The 23,595-nt window shown below is 42.3% G+C and overlaps 1 protein-coding gene across 2 annotated transcripts; it reads right to left on the bottom strand.

The window, feature by feature from the left end:
* Positions 1-1,807: 1,807 nt before the first annotated feature.
* Positions 1,808-23,553, bottom strand: THSD1 (thrombospondin type 1 domain containing 1). Of its 2 annotated transcripts, XM_073583288.1 has the most exons (5): positions 20,853-23,553; positions 13,299-13,389; positions 7,169-8,134; positions 6,724-6,882; positions 1,808-4,391 (listed from the first exon to the last, which is right to left on the bottom strand). In XM_073583288.1, the coding sequence occupies exons 2-5, from the start codon at positions 13,348-13,350 to the stop codon at positions 3,046-3,048; spliced, it is 2,523 nt and encodes an 840-aa protein (XP_073439389.1). In that variant the 5' UTR covers positions 13,351-13,389; positions 20,853-23,553; the 3' UTR covers positions 1,808-3,045. The 2 variants fall into 2 exon arrangements, with proteins under 2 accessions (XP_073439389.1, XP_073439390.1); XM_073583289.1 differs by lacking the exon at positions 6,724-6,882.
* Positions 23,554-23,595: the final 42 nt, after the last annotated feature.

A 23,595-nucleotide genomic window follows, 5' to 3' on the forward strand; every position in this document is an offset into this window, starting at 1 on the left:
ATCCGGCCATGATGGCAGTCACCAGGGTTACTACCCATCATCTGCAAGCAGAGGCGTATCCAGGGGGGGGCAACCGGGGCAGTTGCCCCGGGCGCAGTCAGCAGGGGGGCGCAGTCGGGCCGCCTAATGCAGCGGTCCGCAGTGTCTCCCCCAGGCGGCTGCGTTCTGTCGCCCCCCCGGCCTGAGAGTCGGCTGGTCTCTGTGACGGCTGTCAAGCTGACAGCCGGTGCAGTGAAGGAGGCCGCGCCGGCTCCCAGGCAGCAATTGTACTTGGCGTCTATACAGACGCCAGTACAATTGAAGCTCTGACCGCCGGGTCAGAGCGACGTCAGCAGCGTGATCAGGTCATGTGATCACGCTGCTGATGTCACTCCCCGGCGCCCAGAGCAAACGCTGGTGGTAAGTGTGCTCCACTGTGGAGCTGAAGAACCACCGAAGATGCGAGATGGGGGGGTGTTAACGAGTGGAGATGGGTTTTAATGTGGGGATGGGTGTTAATGAGTGGGGGGGTTTAATGTGGGGATGGGTGTTAATGAGTGGGGGGTTAATGAGTGGAGATGGGGGTTAAAGTGTGGGGGGTTTAATGAGTGGAGATGGGGGTTAATGTGTGGGGGGTTAATGAGTGGAGATGGGGGTTAATGAGTGGAGATGGGGTTAATGAGTGGAGATGGGGGTTAATGTGTGGGGGTTAATGTGTGGGGATGGAGGTTTGTGTGTGGGGGGGGTTAATGAGTGGGGAAGGGGGTTTATGTGTGGGGGGTTAATGAGTGGGGATGGGGGTTAATGTGTGGGGGGTTAATGAGTGGGGATGGGGGTTAATGTGTGGGGGGTACTTAATGTGTGTGGGGGATGGGGGGGATTTGGAGTGGGGATGGTATTTAATGTGTGTGGGGAGATTTGAGGACACAAAATGAAGAGTATGTACGTATGAGGGCATGTATGAGGAAACAGTATGGGGGATGGGTGCAGACAGTAAGGGGTGCGAACGGGTGAATGTGTGCAGACACAGTATGGGGAGTCAGGGGTATGTGTGAACAGACAGTATAGAGAGTGAGGGGGTAAATATATGAGGAGACAGTATGGTGAACAGGTGGGATGTTAGAGGAGGGAGGGGAATAGTGTGAGGAGACAGTATATTGCAGATATTTTTATTTAGGAGCATTATAATGACACTTCTGTCTTTAAGGGCATCGGGTGGAGATTTGGTGCAGAAGACCGGAGAAGATGGAAGTCTGCAGAGACAGCTGTGGATGAGAAAACTCATCATGGGGTCTGGACAAGAAGCAGAAAAGGAGAACGACTTCAGAGACGACGTCATCTATAAGGTACCTGGATGTAAATATTATTTATGATACTGACTAATTCTTATGTTTTTATTTGTTAGGAACATTAAAGGGGTTGTACATCTGCAAGGGAGAATCCTAAAAGTGTGCAGTGCATTCGTTGTGAGAATTCAGAAGCTGCAATGTCAGGATTCAGCTCTGAAGATTCCAGTAGTCATCACATGGACACTTCACTCATATGCGATTTTCATAGTTATGGTCTTGTGACAACGAGCTTCTCATCCTGCTTTCAGTTTTTTACTGAACATTGAAAGCATTAGGGAGAGCAGCTCGTGGGTACATGGCTAAGAGTGCAAGTCGCATATGTACTTGGGGGGGGGGGGAGGGCGCCGAACCAAATTCTTGCCCCGGGTGCCAGAAAGCCTAGATACGCCTCTGTCTGCAAGCAGTTTTCTTCATGTTATCTCCTCTGTTATACTGTAGCCATCAGACTGATGAACGTCTCAGGTATAAGAACTCAGACCTAGAAAAGCATCCCTTTTTTATTTGGATTTCAGTACAATAAATCAGAATACTTTGTTCATATTGGAGAGCCGGATTTCTTGTCTTTGCATTATCTATGGAGTGGTTTCCTATCCGAGCACCCAATGACATGGAGTGACGTATATTCCGATTCTGGATTTCAATTATTTCAATGTGTACTGTGTTATTCTTCATTTGTCCATCAGTGGCGCTACAGGGTAACTGAACTCTTGCAGGCCAGCTCACCACAGATAAAAGCTGAGGGTCCCAGCAATATGATGTGCCAAAGTGGACAACCCCTTTTAGAGTGACTTTAAATAACTTTCTGCATCTCTCTCCACAATGGCTTACATTTTTGTGATATAGGTCAAATAGGATTATTTGGGAAAGTCCTTTGGATTTGCTCATGGTGCTATAGACTTGGAATGGTTTCCTGTCTTAACTAAACTCTAGACGTTAAAAAAAACAATACAAGAACTTACTGCTGTAATAACAGCCTTTCATTTAATTCTTTATTACGCTCAAAACTCTAAAAAATACTGTATGAAAAAATTATTATAGAGAATTGGCTGTTTTCGCTATCTCCTTCCTGCAAATCTGAGATGAGAACTGCGCCTGACTATAAGGGCAGGTTCGGAATACTGATTTCTCCACATCCGAGAAAGAGAGTCAGATTATTCTGATCAGTTTCTCTTGGAGAGAAAGAAAAAAAAAAAAAAAAGTTTCTCCAACTTCTCCATTCAGTCTGAGAAAACCGGACTGCAGTCGGGATTCCATCCAAGTGTGGTTAGATTATGTTCACAGTCCCATAAACTTGCATTGCAGATTTAGATCCGACACTCGGATTAAAACAGGACATAACTCAGATTTTTTTCTGCGCACCAATCAGTCCAAGGATAAAAATCAGACATGTGAACAGCCCCTAGAATATCATAGTTACGAGTACTATTCGTGAAAACCATGGATAGCACTCGCCCGAGAAAATTGGTTGTGTGCAGAAGCCATAAGGCGACTAACTGGAGTAGGAGCTCTCCCTGTGCCGTATTTCTGCCAGACTCTATTTTGGGAATATGCAAAAAATCCTTCAGAATGACAAATATTACAAGCAACTTTTCTAGGTTTTATGTTCGGGTAACACGATGATGGGAGTTCACCACAGTACAACGTGACCAATAACAGACCTGTCTGTCAATGTGCAAAATGTACAAAGAAATAAAATGTCTATTCCATGGTTTCACAATCAGAGAACCAGCCTTTCAATGCTTAGAGTACTGGTCTCATCTTCTTCATTAGAGGCAAAATATCCAGGTAAGTCGAGCATCTGCTGCTCAGCTTCTGTAAGTCTAAATGTTGAATTATCGTAGAAGGAAGGAAAACTCTGACATTTCTCTCTCCGGTAGCGTGTCGGACTATGAACATGGCTCCGTTGGTGGTTATCGTTAGGGGAAGGAGAGACATCCTGACCCCGGTTCCAGGACTTCTCCACTGGTGAAGGACCTTTTCGTATTCGGCTTTGCTCTAACCTCTCTGGCTTTGATTTACCGGCAGTGTACCTGCCAGATACTAAATCAGGTTTACTCTCTTCTGGCCGCAGATATTGACTTTTTGGCGACTGCGCAGTAGCATCAAGAGGGAAAGAGATTCCTCGTGTCAGGTTTTCTGGGCTTCTCTCTAGTCTGGCTGGTTTATACTTAAGTCTGTCAGCTGTGGAATATTCCCACATCTTGCCCCTTGAATTATACACCATGGTATGCCTTGGAGTTAGGGATGTCAGACTTCTTTCTCGATAGGGTTTAATGTGTTTGGTTTCATGAAAACTACACGTTCTTCGGAAATTGTTATTTTTTTGATAACCTCGGTCATGTCTTCCTTTAGCGTCACTGTTTCTAACATGGGATATTTTAGGTAGCGTTTGACTTGGGCCATGTGTTGGTGGAAAGAGAGACTTCGGGCTATGCCTCTCGCTGGCATTTCGGATATAGTTATTCTTTGCTTCTAAGAATGGAGACTGTATTCTAAACTTATTTGCTGCCATTTCTTCTAAGTTTTCAGTGACCAACGGAGGAGCCAGTGAAACATCTACTGCAGTATCCGCCATTGGGTTCTGAGAGACGTGATACACTTTAGTGGCTTCCGTGAGACCTTTTTGTTTCATCTCTTTCAGCTGTTGTTGGGCAAGACGATAACCAAAGATGGGTGGTATTAATTTTTGACTGTTTGCTTGGGTACAGTCATTCTCTGCCATTTTCTCATCCTCAGGCCCACGAGCGCCTTGCCTGTAGTTTAACGGTATATTGACTTCTTCATCCATACTTTCCTGTTGACCATCTCCTGCATCCGAGAAGCTTTCCCTCACTTGGTAGATATTTTCTTCATCAGAGTTTTTACGACAGTTGACTGAATGAGAAGAGCTGTGTCTGGCTGCCGTACTGCACTTGCCCACCTTAGTGAACCTCCTCCAGACTGTGATGACAATGGTGATGAAGATGATGAAGAGGCAGAGAGAAATACCAGTGATAGTAACTGTATTGCTTGTTTTAGGGTCGTCATTTGTATTTGTGGTAGATTTGCTTGAAGGTTTCACTGCTGTACCAAAAGGAAGAAAAAACAACATATGAGCCTGGAGACACCATGCAGAATAGGCTACATACCAAAACAGCACATTTTATTAACAACCATGGAAAATCTAACTAAAATATATCCCAGCAAGTTATTTCTTATGTGTGAATAACTTTAGCATACTTATTTGATATACAAATGAGTTACAATTAAAAATCAGAACAAGAACAGTGGAGTACTGTATAAGCTTTCCCTAGAATATAACATAATATAATCTACAGTGCACAGCATAAATGAGTACACCCCAACAGATTTGTCAGAACACTTTTAGTATGCTGCAAAATACTCCCACAAATGAGGGCCTTCGCATGCAAGCAAGATTTTACTGTTTTGCAAACCCAAACCTGGTGCCTCTACTGATTGGCCGGCCTGTTATGGTATCATGTGTCATGTCACAACGATGAGGTCGATCCGGGCCTAAAAATTATAAGACGAGCCTTAGACCCAGGGGAGCAAAATCTACTGACACAGCGCTGGACCAGATTCCTGTGAATCTTTTGCTACATCCAAATAGGAACGTCTCCATGTAGATCAACTTTTTCTGAGTCAATACTGGCCCAAGCGAACCCAAAGTTGTCAATCAATGAAGCAGGGAGAAAGATGGAAGATCGTTAAAATCTGGTCAGAAGGACCTAAAACAAACAGCAACATACAAAGCAAAAAAAAAAATTGATACAGAGGCACACCAGTGTCATCTTCAACAATGGAGGCTCTAGTTTACAGAAAATATAGTACCTATCATGCCACACTGCGACACTACGTGGCCGGTAAGTCAACCCTTTGTGTCTAGGCAAACAAATTCAAATGGTACTTTGTATGGAGGGGGTACATAGAGTACTCTTTCGTGATCATTTTGTGAGCTGTCAAGAACCAGGCAGCTGTAAGAGGGTGAAGCGGAAGAAGAGCCCAAAAGGGGTTACCTCTCCTGCTCCGTATCCGGAACCACCTAGCCAGACAGCAGGGTTGCCGGGGGGGAGGGGGTTACTTTCTGACCTGGACCGACTGAGCCATGTGATCGTGGGGGACAGTGACCAAAGGAAAGGGCGGTGGACAGGAAGCTGTGCAGGGTGAGGGCGTGAAAGCAGGGCGTGCGAGACTCAGAACAGAGCACGTGGGACAGAGAGCAGGCTGCAGCACTGCGCTCCCAGAGAAAGAGAATCCCCCATCAAGGGACTGAGACTGAAGGACGAGGTGCTGAGATTGCCGTATGTGAGTACATGGACTCGGTAGCCTCCATGACTAGAGGAGACTTCCCCCCTGACAGTGCAGAGAGAGTGACACAAGTGCGCAGTCCCCGGGACTGCAGTGACAAGCCGGAGCCCATGAATGTGGTAGAGAGACTTAACAGTGTGCGTAGCATCGTTCCTGCGGAGAGACTGTCGGTGTACCATACAGAGACTCAGAGCAGGGGAGACTCAGGTTTGCAGCATCTCCCTGCTCCTTGCTTTAACCCGTGGAGGTCCCAACTTCATTCAGAGTAGAGACTTTAGAGACTGCAAGCGCCGCTGTTGACGGTGCCAACGTGGGAGACGTAGACTCTTCAATCAAGCTTCCCTGAACTGATAAGTTATAATTATCGGATGTTAACCGTTGCCGCCTGCACAACTGTTTTATTGCTTTCTACAGTTCCTTTGTGCTGCTTTACTGTTTCATACTGTTAAATTTAACCCCCTACTGCTCCTCCCTGTGTGGAGAGAAAATCCCTGTAAATAAACCTTTATCTCTTGGTCTGTCTCGGATCCGTGGCGACATCCTCAGTACCTGCAGTTTATTACACAGCTACACTCCCCTGATGAATCTATTTTGAAGAGATGTGTCGGGGGCTAATCTGGATCCTGGATGATTGGAAAAAGGCTAATTTTAGGTTATCTCCACTGCTCTTCCTTCTGTATAAGGGGCCTAACATAGTGATATAGTGTGGCATGATAGGTGGTATATATTTTGCTTACTAGAGCACCCATTTTTGATACTTGTGTGCCCATGTTTCAATTTTGCTGTTTTTTTAAATCTTGTTTGTTTTAGGTCCTTCTGACTTGATTTTGACCACTTTATATGACCTAATAAAGGCTAATTTTTACTTCCCACCTGTTGCTCTTTATATGATTTGAGAAATATTGGTGGTTAATTTTCAGACTAATATATTTGCTGTTTTTTTCTAGAAAGCTGGAAGACCAGACTGACTGAGGGATGGTGATTCAGACCATCATCTACGCTAGAAAGCAGGAGATTCATTAATTGCTTACATGTCCCACCCACCACCTGCGTAACATCATATTATAGCAGAGAGCAGCTGACATACACAAGCAGTCCTCTAGAGAGCAGAGGGATGTCTCCTTTGTGTTCCCATTGCATTGGGCATTTACAGGTGATGATGAAAGGCAACTTCTGTACCGTTCTCTCTGGCCATCACCACAAGTGACACTACAGGGGCTCCATGACTGCCACAGACTCCACGTCTCTGACAAAGAAAAAACAATGCTGAATTAAAGTCAGTCAAGATCCTATTCTATTTAATAACATATGTATGCAAAACTAGTATATAAAAAGTTAAAATTGATGTGAAAACTATAGTAAATGTCATATAATCACTGCATAAACTAAGCAGAGACTGGCAGAACCACCAAAAAATGGGTGATTTTAGATTACGTCTTCATTGTATGCCAATTTTTCCTCTTAGGAAATTTTCTTACAGGAAAACACATGTAGGTCGCAAAACTATGAGCACCAACAATACATTTACTCACCTATTTCTCTCCGAATCTCCACGCATTGCTTGGCTCGTGGTACCGAATAGCTCAAAATGCCACCAGAAGACATCAAAAACTCGAAGCAGTATTTATTTTTCCCAATCTCAAACAAGGTGCAGTTGAAGTGAGAGCTCTTCTCTCCTTTTTGTAGAGTACTTTCTGCTAATATAGTGACACTTTCTCCTGGGACTCTGGGCGATTCTTTATATACAATTAGTTTCCCTTCAGCATAATTACATGGAGGAGCTATAATGGAAATAGCCATAGAGGTATCACATTTTTTTTCCATCATGGTAACTAGTTTATATTTAAAGGTCTTGACAAGGTCGACTGGCCCCAAATAAGCAATGACCGACTCCGAAAGCATGGTTTTAAGGGACACTGTAATGAAAGCTTCAGGTCGTACAGATGCACATTCAAACTCTATCCACTGAGAGGAGGACAATAGGACCTCCTTGTACGTCTTGTACAGCATGAATCTGTCAGTACTTGGTTCCTCTATCTCCTGAAAGCTGTGTGTGTGCTCAACCTCCAGAAGAAGCATGAGTTCTCGATGGGGAAATCCAGAGCATAACTGTTCATTAGTGAAGACACCAATCTGGAAAGATCTCAGCATATCTTTCGTCGTCCTGTTCAAGTCGATATGAAAAATTGGCCAGGTGACATTTAGGAGGCTGCTCAGGAAAGTAATTGAGCTATCATTTTCTGTCTCCAGGCTCAGTTGAAACTGATAGAGTCCGGCTGAAATGAAATGAATACACTCAAATTCCAGGTCACCCTGAGACTGATTTGCCGGAAGCTCTTTACTCGCAATTATTTGGTTGCTCTTTACATCCAGAAGATTTACTGAAACATTTGTTAAGCTGTAATTGCCTTGTATGTTGAAGTCCACATAGACAGGAGATCTACTTAAGGCAGTGTGGAGAGATTGTTTCAGGAGAAGATAGCCAGGCTCACTGAAAACTGAAAGAAAAAAAAAATTAGCAAAAGCCAGATGACTAAGGCTAGGTTCACACATTCGTATTTTGTTTCGTGAACAAACCACAATTCCTGTCTCGACGAGTGGATCTGAGTTGACAACCTCATGTATGCTGTGAGGTAGCGCTGTCATTCAAGGTTGGGGGACACTCGCTTGGCAGCCACACAATCAGATCCAGCTCGGGTTTTCATAAGCCATAACAGTCCATGAGGTTTATTTGTCATCATAAACCACAGCAGCAAGATACAACAGCGTAGCGTCCATTATATAGCTTCACATTACAGCATAGCGTCCATTAAACAGGCTATTTAGCCCCAGGGTTATCTCACCCACGTCAGGGTTCCCATATGGCTGTTTCTCCAGGCTGCAGACATCCACTCATTCCTCAGGGACTCTCAGACGCTGGCCGCCATTACACACACAGCCGCTCCACAGGCTGTTAGTGATGAGATCCTTCTCCTCACGGGACCTTCCAAACTGGACCAATCAGGTCCCAGCATTCACTCCATGTGACCTAACCTGGCCACATTATATGGTCCATAGCCACGCCCACCGGGTCACATGACTATGACCTCACCACAGGTCCTTCACACAGACATATATACTTTACAATAGCGTTCATAAACATACATATGTCTCTATCTCAAGGTCACCCACCTTGAGATACATAATGGCTCTTCAACCACTCACACTCTTGGGACATCCACACAGCGCCCCCTAGTGGACACAGTGGTCATTACACCACAATGCCTATGACAGAGTCAGTTCAAGGTTTTGAGATCAAAGGCCAGGAGTGGATGGGAATTTCGCTCCGTAAATTATGGACATGTGAATCTGGTCCAAAACATCTCCAGTGGTATGTCATAAAGAAGACGGGATTAAAACTTAGAAATCATCCTCTTCACTATGGGACAAAAGTTGTGGCCGCCAATATTGCCTTCATAGCTCGTTACTAAGGATCTCAACATACCTTCAGTAAATGACAGCTAAATGCCCAGTTGGTGAGCAGCTTTTCTTGCCACAAATGAACCCTTGGTGTGGTTCATGTGTTTTCAAAGGTGAAAGAAATAAGCCTGTTGCCATACTTTGGTGGTGGCTTATCTATAGCTCCAAAAAACAAAAGTATCTTGTCTAATCTGTGTGGAGGAGTGTAATCAGGAGGCCACCATTCACATGAGATAATTGGTTGGTCCTGCTGACTTTTTGATTGTTGCATGTGGCAGAACAAAGACAGAACAAACATGTAGTATTGTGTTTTAATAACCATAATCTTCCATTTACTCCAAAATAAACATTTTGGCAACCTCACAGTTTTGGAGACTGAGCTTTCATTGCAGCAGTATAGCTCAAATATGGAACAAATAATGCCCACCTTCAGAGATACATCATAGGGATCTGAGATCAATGTATGGGGGCTGCATATTTTAGATTAGTTCATGATGGTGATACTTTTTACAGAAATCTGTGGATGATGTGGTTATGGGAATGCTGAGACTATCACTGTTTTGGGGAACACTATCTCTAATAGCTGTGGCCTAGCAATGGCTCATTATAGAACCACTGGGCCCAGACACTGTGAAACAATAATGTGATTCAAAATTCAAGCTGACGACTACGCTTTCAGAAATTTTAGATACTCAGTTATCGAATTAATCTCTCCTATACATTCTTCTTCTACTACCATATTGAAATGGAGCTTTGCAACCACTCACTTGTCATGACTTAAATATGGAAAAGGGTGTGTTATTAGCTGAAACATCACATATTGGTTATAAAGGACTATCAATACATTTATTAATGTGGAATCACAGTCTTATTTTTTTTCTTTCGTACTAATTGGTGGCTCAAGTGAGCTAAAAACCATCATGGGATGTGCACCTCAGATACACCAGATTTGCATGGTGTGCCTCCCAGACATCTTCACTACAGTGAAATGATGAAAACATTACTAACGCAATTAAATGTGGACATGTTCTGTATAGATGGAGTATGGACATTCAGGATCATTTTCTCTGCTGAGACCAAGTAACCCGATTCTAACACTAGCTGACACTGTTGTGAATTTCATTGTTTGGAAGGACATTATCTTTCACTAAAATTGAAGGCTAAAACTGGCCATACACATGAGACACCTGTCAGACAAATGTTAATTCAGCAGACCGCCATCTCTTCCAATGCGCCCATACACATGAGCATTCGTCTCAGCCAAGCGTTCATGTGTTTTCATTGGGGAGAGAGGAGATAGCTCCAGATCCTTCTTTCTTCAACATCATCTGTTTGGGAAAGTCAAGAAGTCTTCATACTCAAACAGTTGGCTGCCCTACCAAAAGGTAATACAACACACATTGTGCAAATGTGTGCTAACAGGATAGTATTTTGACAAAAGTCCACTCCATTGTTATCTATGGATACATCTGACAAACATTTTGGCCCCAGTCATTTATAAAGATGACCAATACAAATTTGCAATATTCTCATAAAAACAATGGCCATTGGGATCTGAAGACAGTTCTTGAAACCATGAAATGTGTTATCCATCTGACTAATAAGGAATTGAAGGCAACGGAGAAACCAATTGGTCTGGATGCAGATTTATTGGGAAAATCCAGTATCTTCACATTTTTTGTGGATATTCCATAGTCTCTTGTCCAATCTATTCCTGTTCAGAGATAACTGCAGCTGTCATTCCGGCGGCTACAGAACCACAGGAATCTTGATTTAACAACTCATACATTATTGTGTCTCCAACGCAATCCAAAAGGATGAGCACCTCCTGATTGGGACCATAAATGGCTTACTACTAGTGATGAGCGAGTATACTCGTTACTCGAGATTTCCCGAGCATGCTCGGGTGTCCTCTGAATATTTTGTAGTGCTCGGAAATTTAGTGTTCGTCGCCTCACCTGCATGATTTGCGGCTGCTGGCCAACCTGAATACATGTGGGGTTTCCCTAACAAACAGGTAATACCCACATGTATTCAGCCTGTCCAGTAGCCGCAAATCATGCAGCTGCGTCGACAGAAACTAAATCTCCAAGCACGCCAAAATACTCGGAGGACACCCGAGCATGCTCGGGATAACCCAAGCAACAAGTATACTCTCGCTCATCACTACTTAATACTAATAATGATCCTACCCAAGGAAAGGTTTTGAGCCTCATTCATCATTAGGCTTCTTTTACACTTACCGTGTTTTTGCGGGCCGTTTTTGCGACCCCAATAAATTTCTATGGGGCCGCAAAATCAGCCCGCAAAAATTCCAAAGTGTGCCATGTGCCGTATGGCCGTATTTGCGGAAGTTTGCTTTTGCAGTGCACTCTCGGTTTTGCGGAACTCCGTTTTTTTTCCAATACTACGTCAATAGTGTTGGAAAACTGAAAAACGGCGATCCGCATTTTTTGCGGTCCGTTATTGCGGCAGACTGTGAAAATTGCGGCGATACAGCCCGCAAAAAACCCTCTGGAGTACGAGTCTCCTTATCTGCTCCTTATTCTCTGAACATTTTGCATCACTTTTTAAGTTGTTTTTCTTTTTCATCGACAACTTTGCTAATCCAGACGTTTTAGACTAATTCAGGAGATGCGACTTTTACCAAATGTCAACATTATTTGGCACAGCTCGCTCAAGTCCTCTGCTTAGATTAAGGTTTCTGGTGGAGTTTTCAATTTGTTTCATTTTAGACAAATGTATGACTTTTTAAAAGATTTTCAACTTGACTTTAAAAAGTTACAAAAAATGGTTAAAAACAAGAAAAAAAAGAGCATTTTTTTTATTTTGCACCAAATTCAACCACGTGCCCCATTTGAAAGGATTTGACACCAAAAACGCCAGCGAATATAGCAAGACAAAAAAAAAAGAAAAGGGACTTAAATAATTCGCAAATGATGGATGGGGCTTTGTGTTTGTTTTTATAACCCCATCACGTCATGGCCATTTTTCATTTTTTTTCAATTTTGTTTAATCCTTCCTTTCTTCCAAGACCCATATATGTTTTATTTTTCCATCAATATGGCCGTATGAGGGGTTTTTTTTTTGCGAGACAAGTTGCACTTTTGAATGACACTATTCACTTTATCATGTGATGCACTAGAAAGCAAGTAAAAAAAATCCAAGTGCGTTGAAATGACAAAAAAGTGGGGTTTTTTTTGGAGTTTACTGACCTGGCAATATGATTTTCTAGGCTTCTACAATTATGCAGATCTAAAGATACAGTTTTGTTTTTTATTTAAGTGGTGAGGAAAATTTAGAAATTTATAAATGTATAAACAACCTTCTTGTGCTGCCATTTTCCGAGACCAATAACATTTTCATTTTTTGGGATATGAGGCTGACATTTTTACTGATACCATTTTGAAGTAGACCCGTTGTTTAGAGCACCTCGCAATGCAATGTTGCGACAGCCCAAAAAACTGTAATAGTGGCGATTACCAACTGGTTTTATTTATTTTGTACTTTGATAGATCAATAGATCGGATTTTAAAGAACGCATCGATACCAAATGTGTATTTTTTTTAATGGTGTAAAAGGGGGTTATTTGAACTTTTGTGCTTTTTTTTATATTTTTGAAATTTATTTTTTATTTTTTTTTTTACTTTGTACTGTATTCAATAGCCCCTTAGGGGACTTGTACTATACATAGCAGGGCTTCAGCCTTAATATATAATATTGAAAATCACGATCTCCTATGAAAGCCAGCTAAACGCTGCCTTTCACAGGAGGATCGTAATGACAGGAACGGGGGTCATTAGCCGACCCCTGGCTGGCATGATAATTCATTGGTGTCCCACGATCATGCCACAAGAGCACCATTAGGAGTGTGGAATGACATGCCCCCTGCTGGCGAGTGTTAAAAGACACTGTCAGTGACTGACAGAGGGATATAACAGGTTAACAGCGGCGTGCGAATTTTTGCTCCACCTGTGACTGTTAAAGGCACATGACAGCTGATTAAATCAACAGTCATGTACTGGGAATTCAGAGTCAGGGAACCGGCATATGAAATACCAATACGTCATATGTCGGAAAGGGGATACATTACGTCTATAAAGATATTCAAACAATTGTGAGTATTCCCTGAGACTTCTACAAGTAACGAGCTGGACAAGGGTGGACAACCCTCATAGAAGACATAATAATGGCAGAACTTACCGGAGTCCCAGAGAAGAAGCAGAGATAGGCAAGAGAAGCTGCTCAGTCTCATTCTGTTACTAGCGGGAAATATCACTCCATGACGTGTTACCTACACAAAGACAAATGTGAATTACACATCACCATTCATTTCCAACCAACGCCACCGGGTATATAGTGACCAGACAGCTAGAGCATAAATCAGCATCGTCAACGATTCACAGCCTAGATGTGCGAGAAGTTCTATTGGAATAGATATGTCAATGTAATCTTACCTTGTTCTGTTCTTTTGTTCACGTGGTCTTTTTATTTAGTCCTTTTTTTAGGAGTTTCCTACAGCATTTATGTAGAAGGCGCTGCACTGTAGAAGTTTCATGTTTTTCAGTACTGGATAGAATTTTACGATGGGACCTAATATTTCACGTACATTACTTGCTGTGGGGAACTCATGTAGTACGTGGTGCTGTAACCCTCAGGTTTTATGGACCTGTCCTGCTCTGGTTTCTACCCCTCAAGTACAAAAAAAGTGGAGTTGTTGCCTATAGTAAGTACACCGAAGAAAGAACAAAAACCCTTTAAAATTTAACTTTTAATTATTAAGGATAAAACTAAACTAACAAAAAAATTTGACAACATAACATCTCCCAAGCCCTCCAAAAATTGGGGAATATCTTGACAGTTTATACCACAGAGAATTGGGGCAGAAAAAAAATATATTATGGTGTGAATATGACAACCCTACACTGACCTTAATGGGTCCCTTAAATCTGTGTTCCTGCCTAACAGCGGAGGTTAGCGCCCTAAAATTCGATATGGCGCCCCGTTCAACGTTGGAAGCCCTTAAAAGTCCCTGCTTGCCCCTATTGTAGAGCTACATAAATAATTCAACATGCATCCAATATACAATTAGTCTTTGATAACACTAAGCTGTTGGGGAAGATATATCTCGTAATGTTACTATTGATGATAATCTATCATACTGCTGAGCAAATACCTGCTAAACAAATACCAGGGTTCATATATTAATGAACCGCAAGTTTAGTTCTTGGTAGTGTTCCCTCACACTCGCTTCATTACATCTATAGGCACCATACAATAAAGTGCACACGTGCTGGAGGTAGATGTAAATACAGAGACCACCACATCAAAACCCTGTCATGGCCAGCCCAATCTCCAGACCTGAACCCCATTGAAAACCTCTGGAATGTAATCAAGAGGAAGATGGATAGTCACAAGCCATCAAAGAACTGCTTAGTCGATAGTAACATTACGAGATATAGGTTCCCCCACAGCTTACTGTTATCATAGAATCATAGAATCGTAGAGTTGGAAGGGACCTCCTGGGCCATCTGGTCCAACCCCCTGCTCAAAGCAGGATTCGCTAAATCATCCCAGTCAGATGTCTGTCCAGCCTCTGTTTGAAGACTTCCATTGAAGGAGAACTCACCACTTCTCGTGGCAGCCTGTTCCACTCATTGATCACTCTAACTGTCAAAAAGTTTTTTCTAATATCTAATCTGTGTCTCCTCCCTTCAGTTTCATCCCATTGCTTCTAGTCTTTCCTTGTGCAAATGAGAATAAAGTTGATCCTTCTACAATGTGACAGCCCTTTAGATATTTGTAGACAGCTATTAAGTCTCCTCTCAGTCTTCTCTTTTGCAAACTAAACACTCCCAAATCCTGCAACCTTTCCTCATAAGACAGGGTTTGCAGACCGGTCACCATTCTGGTCGCTCTTTTCTGAACTTGCTCCAGTTTGTTGATGTCCTTTTTAAAATGTGGTGCCCAAAACTGGACACAATATTCCAGATGAGGTCTGACCAAAGAGGAGTAGAGGGAAATAATGACTTCACGTGATCTAGACTGTATGTTTCTGTTAATACATCCTAGAATTGCATTTGCCTTTTTTGCTGCTGCATCACACTGTTGACTCATATTCAGTCTGTGATCTATTAGTATACCCAAGTCTTTTTCACATGTGCTGTCACTTAGCCCTATTCCTCCCATTCTGTATATGCTTTTTTCATTTTTATTGCCCAGATGTAGTACTTTGCATTTCTCCCTGTTAAAAATCATTCTGTTAGTTGCTGCCCACTTCTCCAGTTTATTTAAATCTTTTTGAATCCTCTCTCTCTCTTCTCTAGTATTAGCTATCCCTCCTAGCTTTGTGTCATCAGCAACTTTAATCAGATTACCCTCAATTCCTTCATCTAAATCGTTGATAAAGATGTTGAACAATACAGGGCCCAGGACAGAGCCCTGTGGTACCCCACTTGAGACATTCTTCCAACTGGATGTGCAGCCATTTACGACCACTCTTTGGGTCCGATCACTAAGCCAGTTATGAATCCACCTAACAGTTGCCTTGTCCATTCCATACCTAGTCATTTTTTCAATAAGGATTTTATGAGAGACTTTGTCAAATGCTTTGCTGAAGTCAAGATATACTATATCTACAGCATTTCCTTGATCCACCCAATCAGTGATACCGTCATAGAAGGAAATTAAGTTAGTCTGACATGACTTATTAGTTACAAACCCATGCTGACTCTGTTTAATCACTTCATTCTTATCCAGGTATTGACATACATGTTGTTTAATAATTTGTTCAAAGATCTTTCCTGGTATAGAAGTCAGACTCACCGGCCTATAGTTGCCTGGGTCCACCTTCTTCCCCTTTTTGAAGATAGGAACAACATTTGCTCTTCTCCAGTCTTCTGGCACTTCTCCTGTTCTCCAAGAATTTTCAAAGATTATGGAGAGGGGTTCAAAAATTTCTTCTGCTATCTCCTTCAGTACTCTGGGGTGTAATTCATCTGGTCCTGGAGACTTGAATTCATTTAGGTTAGCTAAGTGTTTCCTCACTATCTTTCTATTTCACAATAGACATATTGTGTACTGGATGCATGTTGAATTATTTGTTCTACAATAGGGGCAAGCAGGGACATTTTGGGACTGCCGAAGTTGAGCGGGGGCGCCATATCGAATTTAGTTTTACTCTTAATATTTTAAAAGTGAAATTTTAAAAGGGTTTTTGTTCTTTCTTCGGTTTACTTTCTAAATCCCATACAGATAATTCCTTTGTTTTTTTTCAATTGTTGCATCTAGCAACCAGACAGTTTAGTTAAGTAAAAAAAAAAAAAAGGTAGACATCTTACTGCTAATTAGTATGAGTAATTGCTTCAGCTCCATCAATATGGATTCTGTAAATGAGGTTTATTAAGTACAAGACGAATTTCTGTGGTTTGGCACTTTTCAGGGAATTCAGTTATTGGGCCTCATTTTTCAATACTGTCTAATAGTAAAAAAACAAACAGTCTTTGTTACCCATAGTAACCATAAAGCAGCTTTAATTTTACCAGAATAGTTTCAAAGTTTTCTCCAAATAATAGAAAAAAAAAAAAAAAAAAAAAAAAGAGTAAAGAAAGTAAGTGTTGTTTTAAATAAACTCATAAATATCATTTATTAGCAAATCATGATTCTCGGAGGTAATCATTGTAGTACATTAAAATAACCGCAGTCTTGTACTCTAAGGCTACTTTCATACTTGCGTTAGGAGGTGCAGCGCTCTGCCGCGTCCCCTCCGGTCAGCTCTTCCTATGATCGCATGACGCTGCATGCAACCTGTGTACCCTATATTTAGCGTCGGGTACGCAGGCCGTGCGATGGTATACTTTGCCGGCACATGCGCCCTTTTGGCGGTGCGCCGACGTGCGCCAAACGTACCGTGTTGCATTTTGGTGCGCTCGGCGCACCGTCAAAAGGGTGCATGCGCCGACAAAGTATACCAGCGCACGGCCAGCGTACCCAACGCTAAATATAGGGTACGCAGGTCGCATGCAGCGTAATGTGCCCATAGGAGAAGCTGACCGGAAGGGGCGCGGCCGGGGGCGGAGCTGCATGGCGGCTGTGCGCTGCACCTCCTAACACAAGTGTGAAAGTAGCCTAATAGAGACCCTTCCTAGAAGTATAATTACGTGTGCAGTGGGAAGATTTTTCTCCTACCTTCACGTGTACGAAGATGTCCTTCCAAGGGATATTCTCATGTTATCTTGGAGCTAACAGGAGTGCTGAGGTAAGAAGATGCTGCTTAGACTGCTGTCAACCCTGTCATTCTAATCTAATACTGATAGACACTAGGGGTGCTGAGATAATACTCACACTGCTGTCATCACTGCTTTTTGATGTTTAGTGGAGATATCAAGCATGTGGAGGTAACAAAAAGGCTGATACTGCTCTCCACACTTTATTTTTGATCACATACTGGGGATACCAGGTGTGCAGAGGTAATATGAAGATGCGCACACTGTTGTCCACCCTGTCTGTCTGATCTAATACTGTACATAGGGATGCTATCAGTGCGGAGGTAAGAAAAGTCTGATCACACTGCTTTATACCCTGTCTCTCTGATCTAATATTGGAGTTATAAAGGATTCTGCTTTAAAAAGAGCTTGCTCACACTGCTGTCCATCCTATACTTCTGATCTACTACTGGAGATACCAAGGTTTGAGAGGAAAGAAGAGGTTGCTCACTCTGCTGCTCATCCTATCTTTCTGAACTAATACTGGAAGTACTAGGGTGCTGAGGATAGAAGAGGATGCTCACACTGTCTATCCTCCCTGCTTTCTGATGTAATACCAGAGATACCAAGCATGTGGCGGTAAGAACAGGCTGCTTACACTGCTCTCCACCCTTTCCTTTTGATTAAATACTGGAGACAGCAGGTGTGTGGAGGTACTATGAAGCTGCTCACACTGCTGTCCACCCTGTCTGATCTAATATTGTAGATAGAGATACTATCAGTGCTGTGGTGCTGAGGTAAGAATAGACTGATCACCCTGCTGTATACCCTCTATCTGATCTAATTCTGATTCTGAAGTTACCAAGGGTTATGAGGTAAAAACAGTTTGCTCACACTGCTGTCTATCCTATCTTTCTGATCTAGTACTGTAAATTCTAGGGGTACTGGGTAAGAAAAGGCTGCTCCCACTACTGTCAAATCTAATATTGTAGATACCAGGGGTGCTGACATAAGAAGCTGCTCATGCTGCTGTGCATACCGTCTTTCTAATCTAATGCTAGAGACACCAGGGGTGCAAAGGTAAGAAGAGGCTGCACACACTGCTGTCCACACTGTGTATCAGATCTAATATTGGAGATACCAGACATGCTGAGGAAGATATTTCAGACACTGCTGTTCATATTGTCTTTCCAATCTAATATTATAAACACAAGTGCTGCCAAGGTAAGACAAGGTTGCTCACTCCTGTCCACATTTTTTATCTACCGTAATCTAATTCTGGATATACCAGGGTTGTAGAGGTAAGATGAAGTTGCTCACACTGCTGTCCACCATCTCATTCTGATCTAATACTGGAGATACCAGGGGTCCTGAGGTAAGATGAGACTGCTCACACTGCTCCCCTCACTGTCTGATCTAATAATTGAGATACTATCAGTGTCGAGAAAAGAAGACTGCTCAAAATACTGTTCACCCGGTCTGTCTGACACAATACTGGAAATAACAGAAGTGCTGAGGTAAGAAAAGGCTGCTCATACTGCTCTCCTTTCTGTCTTTCTGATCTAATTCTGGAAATACTAAGATTGCTGGGGTAAGAAGAGGCTGCTTACACTGCTGTCTATCCTATCTTTCTGCTCCAATACTGGATATACCAGAGGTGCTGAAGTAAAACGAGACTGCTAATACTATTCTCCATCCTGTCTTTCTGATGAGATACTGGAGATACCAAGAGTCCTGAGATAAAAAGAGGATGCTCACACTGCTGTCCACCTTGTCTTTCTGATGTAATACTGGAGATACCAGGAGTACTGAGGTAAGAAGCTGTTGCTCATACTGCTGTCCAACACGTCAGAGTCATTTAATAGTGGAGATAATGGGTGCTGAGGTAAGAGGTTTCTCACACAGTTGTCCTCATCTAACACTTGAGATACTAGGGATGCTGAGGTAAGAAGAGACTGCTTGCACTGCTGTTCACTCTCGCTTTCTGAATAATGAGTGTGACCTAGAGAAAGGTTAACAGTACATGGTATAGGTTATCTCCAAGCCATAGCAGCAGAAGAATTGATTTAATTAAATTTATGTTGGGATTTATTATATATTTTTATTTTTTTTTTTGTTTCTTAAAAAAAAAAAAAAAAATCAAAAGCTGAGCTTTGATTGGTCACTGTAGACAGACAATTTTACTATTAAACAATTTTGATAAATGAGACCCATTGATTTTAGGTTAATTTGTTTTATGAGATAAAATCAAGGTGCTGCCAAATTGTTAAAAATGTTCTACAGACAATCATTAAAGTATTCATTAGATCACCATAGTATCTCCATAAACATAGTAGACATAGCCAGGTTCTTTTCCCAGATACACGTGTGACCATATCCTCTAAACATAGGAATCCAAGATCCCGATCAGACGCGAATCCATGTACACAATTACAGAAGGCATTCATAATTGCTAAATAAATACATTTTTTATCAATGTCTGCAGATCTCTCCACCACTCAGCTCTGTGTATATCACAGCCTTAGTCCTAGAAATATGCTAATTATACAGTAGCATTCCTGTATACGTCACAAGTAACGCACTTTACATGTCATGTGTGCGTGCGTGCATGGAGCAGCAGAGGAAGTGCAATATGTAAAAAATGCAGTAATAGCACAATGCACGAATACAATAATGTCTATGTTATGGGAGCATGAGGACTGATAGATTGTCAGCTCCCTGAACAGAGTACATACACATTGTCTCCTTACTGCATTTATATTGTCAGCTCCTATACAGAGGAATGTGACTCATTAATTCACTTTTTGCATCTCCCCTTACATTTCTTACGCACGGCGCCATTACTCATTCCTATAGTATATAGAGGACTATTCCATTTAGGGAACATCCGCACCAAATTGTACAGATTTACCATTCGGTGGGTGAAATTTGACGGACAATTAGTTAATTTAGGTTGTGGATTTCCTTTGCAGAGCGTGGGGCAGATTTTGTGAACTCTCAGTAACAACACTGTTGCTATAATCGGATTTTTGCTAAGAAAAATTGTATGTCATGTTGCCTTCATGTACAAAATGACTGCACCTACCCTCAGCCCTCAAAGCTTATTTCTTAGCGAGTGTAAGCTCCTATGGTCAGACGTAGGCAGGGATCAGATGGACATATTTCATGGCCTGTGTACAGACCGCACTGCCCAGACCGGCCTCGGGTCTCCTAGCGAGAAATGCCTTACGGGAACGCATGAGGCATATTGTTCTGGTTGAGAGAGCCGCTAGCCAGTACAAGTATCATGGACTTTTATTAACATTTTGCAACAAGGAAAGATAATTTTATCCACAGATCACACAAGCAACAATTTTAATAAGAAAAAAAATTGAAAAAAATAAAATAAAAAAACCCCCACCTAAATTGTTAAAATTAAATGTCACTCTGCATTATAATACGTGCGCAGTCACGATATAAGCCAACGTGTTATATAAATCACAGTCCCGGCTCTGACAGGTGAGCAAGCCTTCGCTTGTCCAAATGTACTAGAGGGAAAAAAAAAGAATCTTACCTCCAATGTAAGGCCTATCAGCCAATGAGGAAGCCTCGCTGCATCCCACTGCTGTCAGATCTAACCAGGAGCATGGAGTGACTACCCGTCACCATCACCCGCCATGCTACTGCACTATGCCAGGAGCGCTCCGCTGCTGTAGGCATCTCCCTGGCACTGGCTGAGCTGCAGCTTTTCTCTAGCAGATAGAAAGATTTTGTTCAGTTTCCCCAGACAAGTTGCAGCTAATACAATCTCCTCCCTGAAGGAAGGGTGGAGAGGGAAAAGGATGGACTACTCCCCTTGCAGCTTCATAAACTAAGTCAAAGGGGAAACCATAGGAGAGATATTTCAGTATAGCCTCATTCACATTGTGCCAGGGGATAATGTCTCGTCAGAGCCAAGCAATCCCATCAGGAAGTTTAGGAAGGAAACTACTAGGCATTGTAAAAAAGTTATCCGAACTAGAAAATAAAAGGCATATCACAAGTGTGAAAGTGCATCCATCCGACGGCCAAATGGTCTGCCAATATACTTCACTTGGGGCATAGCAATTGACTAAGCCAGTATTTTAGGTGGCACCTGATGGCATCTGTCAGCCATTGAGATGGAAACTTTGTGTAAAAAAAAAAAAAAGTACAAACTAGGAACAAACTCTATTCTGCCATAGAAAACGTCTAACAATAAGCCTGAATTAGCAGAAAATCTTGTTCTTCCACCAGGGGAATGGTCCTCTAGGCATGAACTGGGCCACTCTGTGATTTGACATGACTTGAACCATTTCAGGCTGCATTCCCACGATGAGCTTTTGTTGAGTTTTTGATGTTGCAGAATTTTTACAACATTTCTGCACCTATTAGGCTAGTTTCACACTAGCGTTTATTCGACGCAGAGCACGGCGCCGCTAAGCCCCGCCCCCTGCCCGCCCCATCCGGTCATCGCCACCTACTATCGCACATGGACGCTTGCGATCTGCGCACCCTATCTTTAGCATAGGGTGCGCAGATCGTGCGCTGGCCGTGCGCTAGGATTTTGGCCTGCGCTGCGCACTTTTGAAGGTGCGCCCGTGCGCGCCGAACGCAGCATGTTGCATTTCGGCGCGCACGGCGCACCTTCAAAAGTGCGCAGCGCACGCCAAAAGGTGCAGGCAACTATAGGCCGGTGAGTCTGACTTCTATACCAGGAAAGATCTTTGAACAAATTATTAAACAACATGTATGTCAGTACATGGATAAGAATGAAGTGATTAAACAGAGTCAGCATGGGTTTGTAACGAATAAGTCATGTCAGACTAACTTAATTTCCTTCTATGACGGAATCACTGATTGGGTGAATCAAGGAAATGCTGTAGATATAGTATATCTTGACTTCAGCAAAGCATTTGACAAAGTATCTCATACAATCCATATTGAAAAAATGACTAAGTATGGAATGGACAAGGCAACTGTTAGGTGGATTCATAACTGGCTTAGTGATCGGACCCAGAGAGTGGTCGTAAATGGCTGCACATCCAGTTGGAAGAATGTCTCAAGTGGGGTACCACAGGGTTCTGTACTGGGCCCTGTACTGTTCAACATCTTTATCAATGATTTAGATGAAGGAATTGAGGGTAAACTGATTAAATTTGCTGATGACACAAAGCTAGGAGGGATAGCTAATACTAGAGAAGAGAGAGAGGATTCAAAAAGATATAAATAAACTGGAGAAGTGGGCAGAAACTAACAGAATGGTTTTTAACAGGGAAAAATGCAAAGTACTACATCTGGGCAATAAAAATGAAAAAAGCATATACAGAATGGGAGGAATAGGGCTAAGCAACAGCACATGTGAAAAAGACTTGGGTATACTAATAGATCACAGACTGAATATGAGTCAACAGTGTGATGCAGCAGCAAAAAAGGCAATTCTAGGATGTATTAACAGAAGCATACAGTCTAGATCACGTGAAGTCATTATTTCCCTCTACTCCTCTTTGGTCAGACCTCATCTGGAATATTGTGTCCAGTTTTGGGCACCACATTTTAAAAAAGACATCAGCAAACTGGAGCAAGTTCAGAAAAGAGCAACCAGAATGGTGACCGGTCTGCAAACCCTGTCTTATGAGGAAAGGTTGCAGGATTTGGGAGTGTTTAGTTTGCAAAAGAGAAGACTGAGAGGAGACTTAATAGCTGTCTACAAATATCTTAAGGGCTGTCACATTGTAGAAGGATCAACTTTATTCTCATTTGCACAAGGAAAGACTAGAAGCAATGGGATGAAACTGAATGGGAGGAGACACAGATTAGATATTAGAAAAAACTTTTTGACAGAGTGATCAATGAGTGGAACAGGCTGCCACGAGAAGTGGTGAGTTCTCCTTCAATGTCTTCAAACAGAGGCTGGACAGACATCTGACTGGGATGATTTAGCGAATCCTGCTTTGAGCAGGGGGTTGGACCAGATGGCCCAGGAGGTCCCTTCCAACTCTACGATTCTACTCCACATTACCAAACAGGAATATATTTGAGCTTACATTCATTGCTGCTTTACCAAAACTGGGAGAATAGAACACATTCAATGACAGCAAGCAGAGGTCTAAAAATGGTGACGAAGCGAACAAAGCCTTGATTCATCATTGTTGTGTCTCCACTTTTGTGGAGTAATTTGCTCCTTTTTAGTGGCTTTGATATTTGTGTCTTATTCTCTATTGGTTTTGCACCACTTTTGAAGTGGTCTTTTTTTTTTTTTAAGTCTTTTTTTTTTATTTTTCTTTGACAAATTTGCT

The sequence above is a fragment of the Dendrobates tinctorius genome, unplaced genomic scaffold, assembly GCF_039654945.1.
Source record: "Dendrobates tinctorius isolate UK_male_01 unplaced genomic scaffold, ASM3965494v1 ptg000075l, whole genome shotgun sequence".
NCBI classification, from domain to species: domain Eukaryota; kingdom Metazoa; phylum Chordata; class Amphibia; order Anura; family Dendrobatidae; genus Dendrobates; species Dendrobates tinctorius.

Excerpts from the sequence above, each read along its gene's own strand:
- THSD1 (XM_073583288.1), bottom strand. The coding sequence starts at position 13,350 with ATGAGACTGAGCAGCTTCTCTTGCCTATCTCTGCTTCTTCTCTGGGAC. Across the intron at positions 8,135-13,298 it reads GCTTCTTCTCTGGGACTCCG|TTTTCAGTGAGCCTGGCTAT; the intron begins GTAAGTTCTGCC and ends TTTTTCTTTCAG. Across the intron at positions 4,392-6,723 it reads CTCTCTAGAGGACTGCTTGT|CAGTGAAACCTTCAAGCAAA; the intron begins GTATGTCAGCTG and ends CTTTTGGTACAG.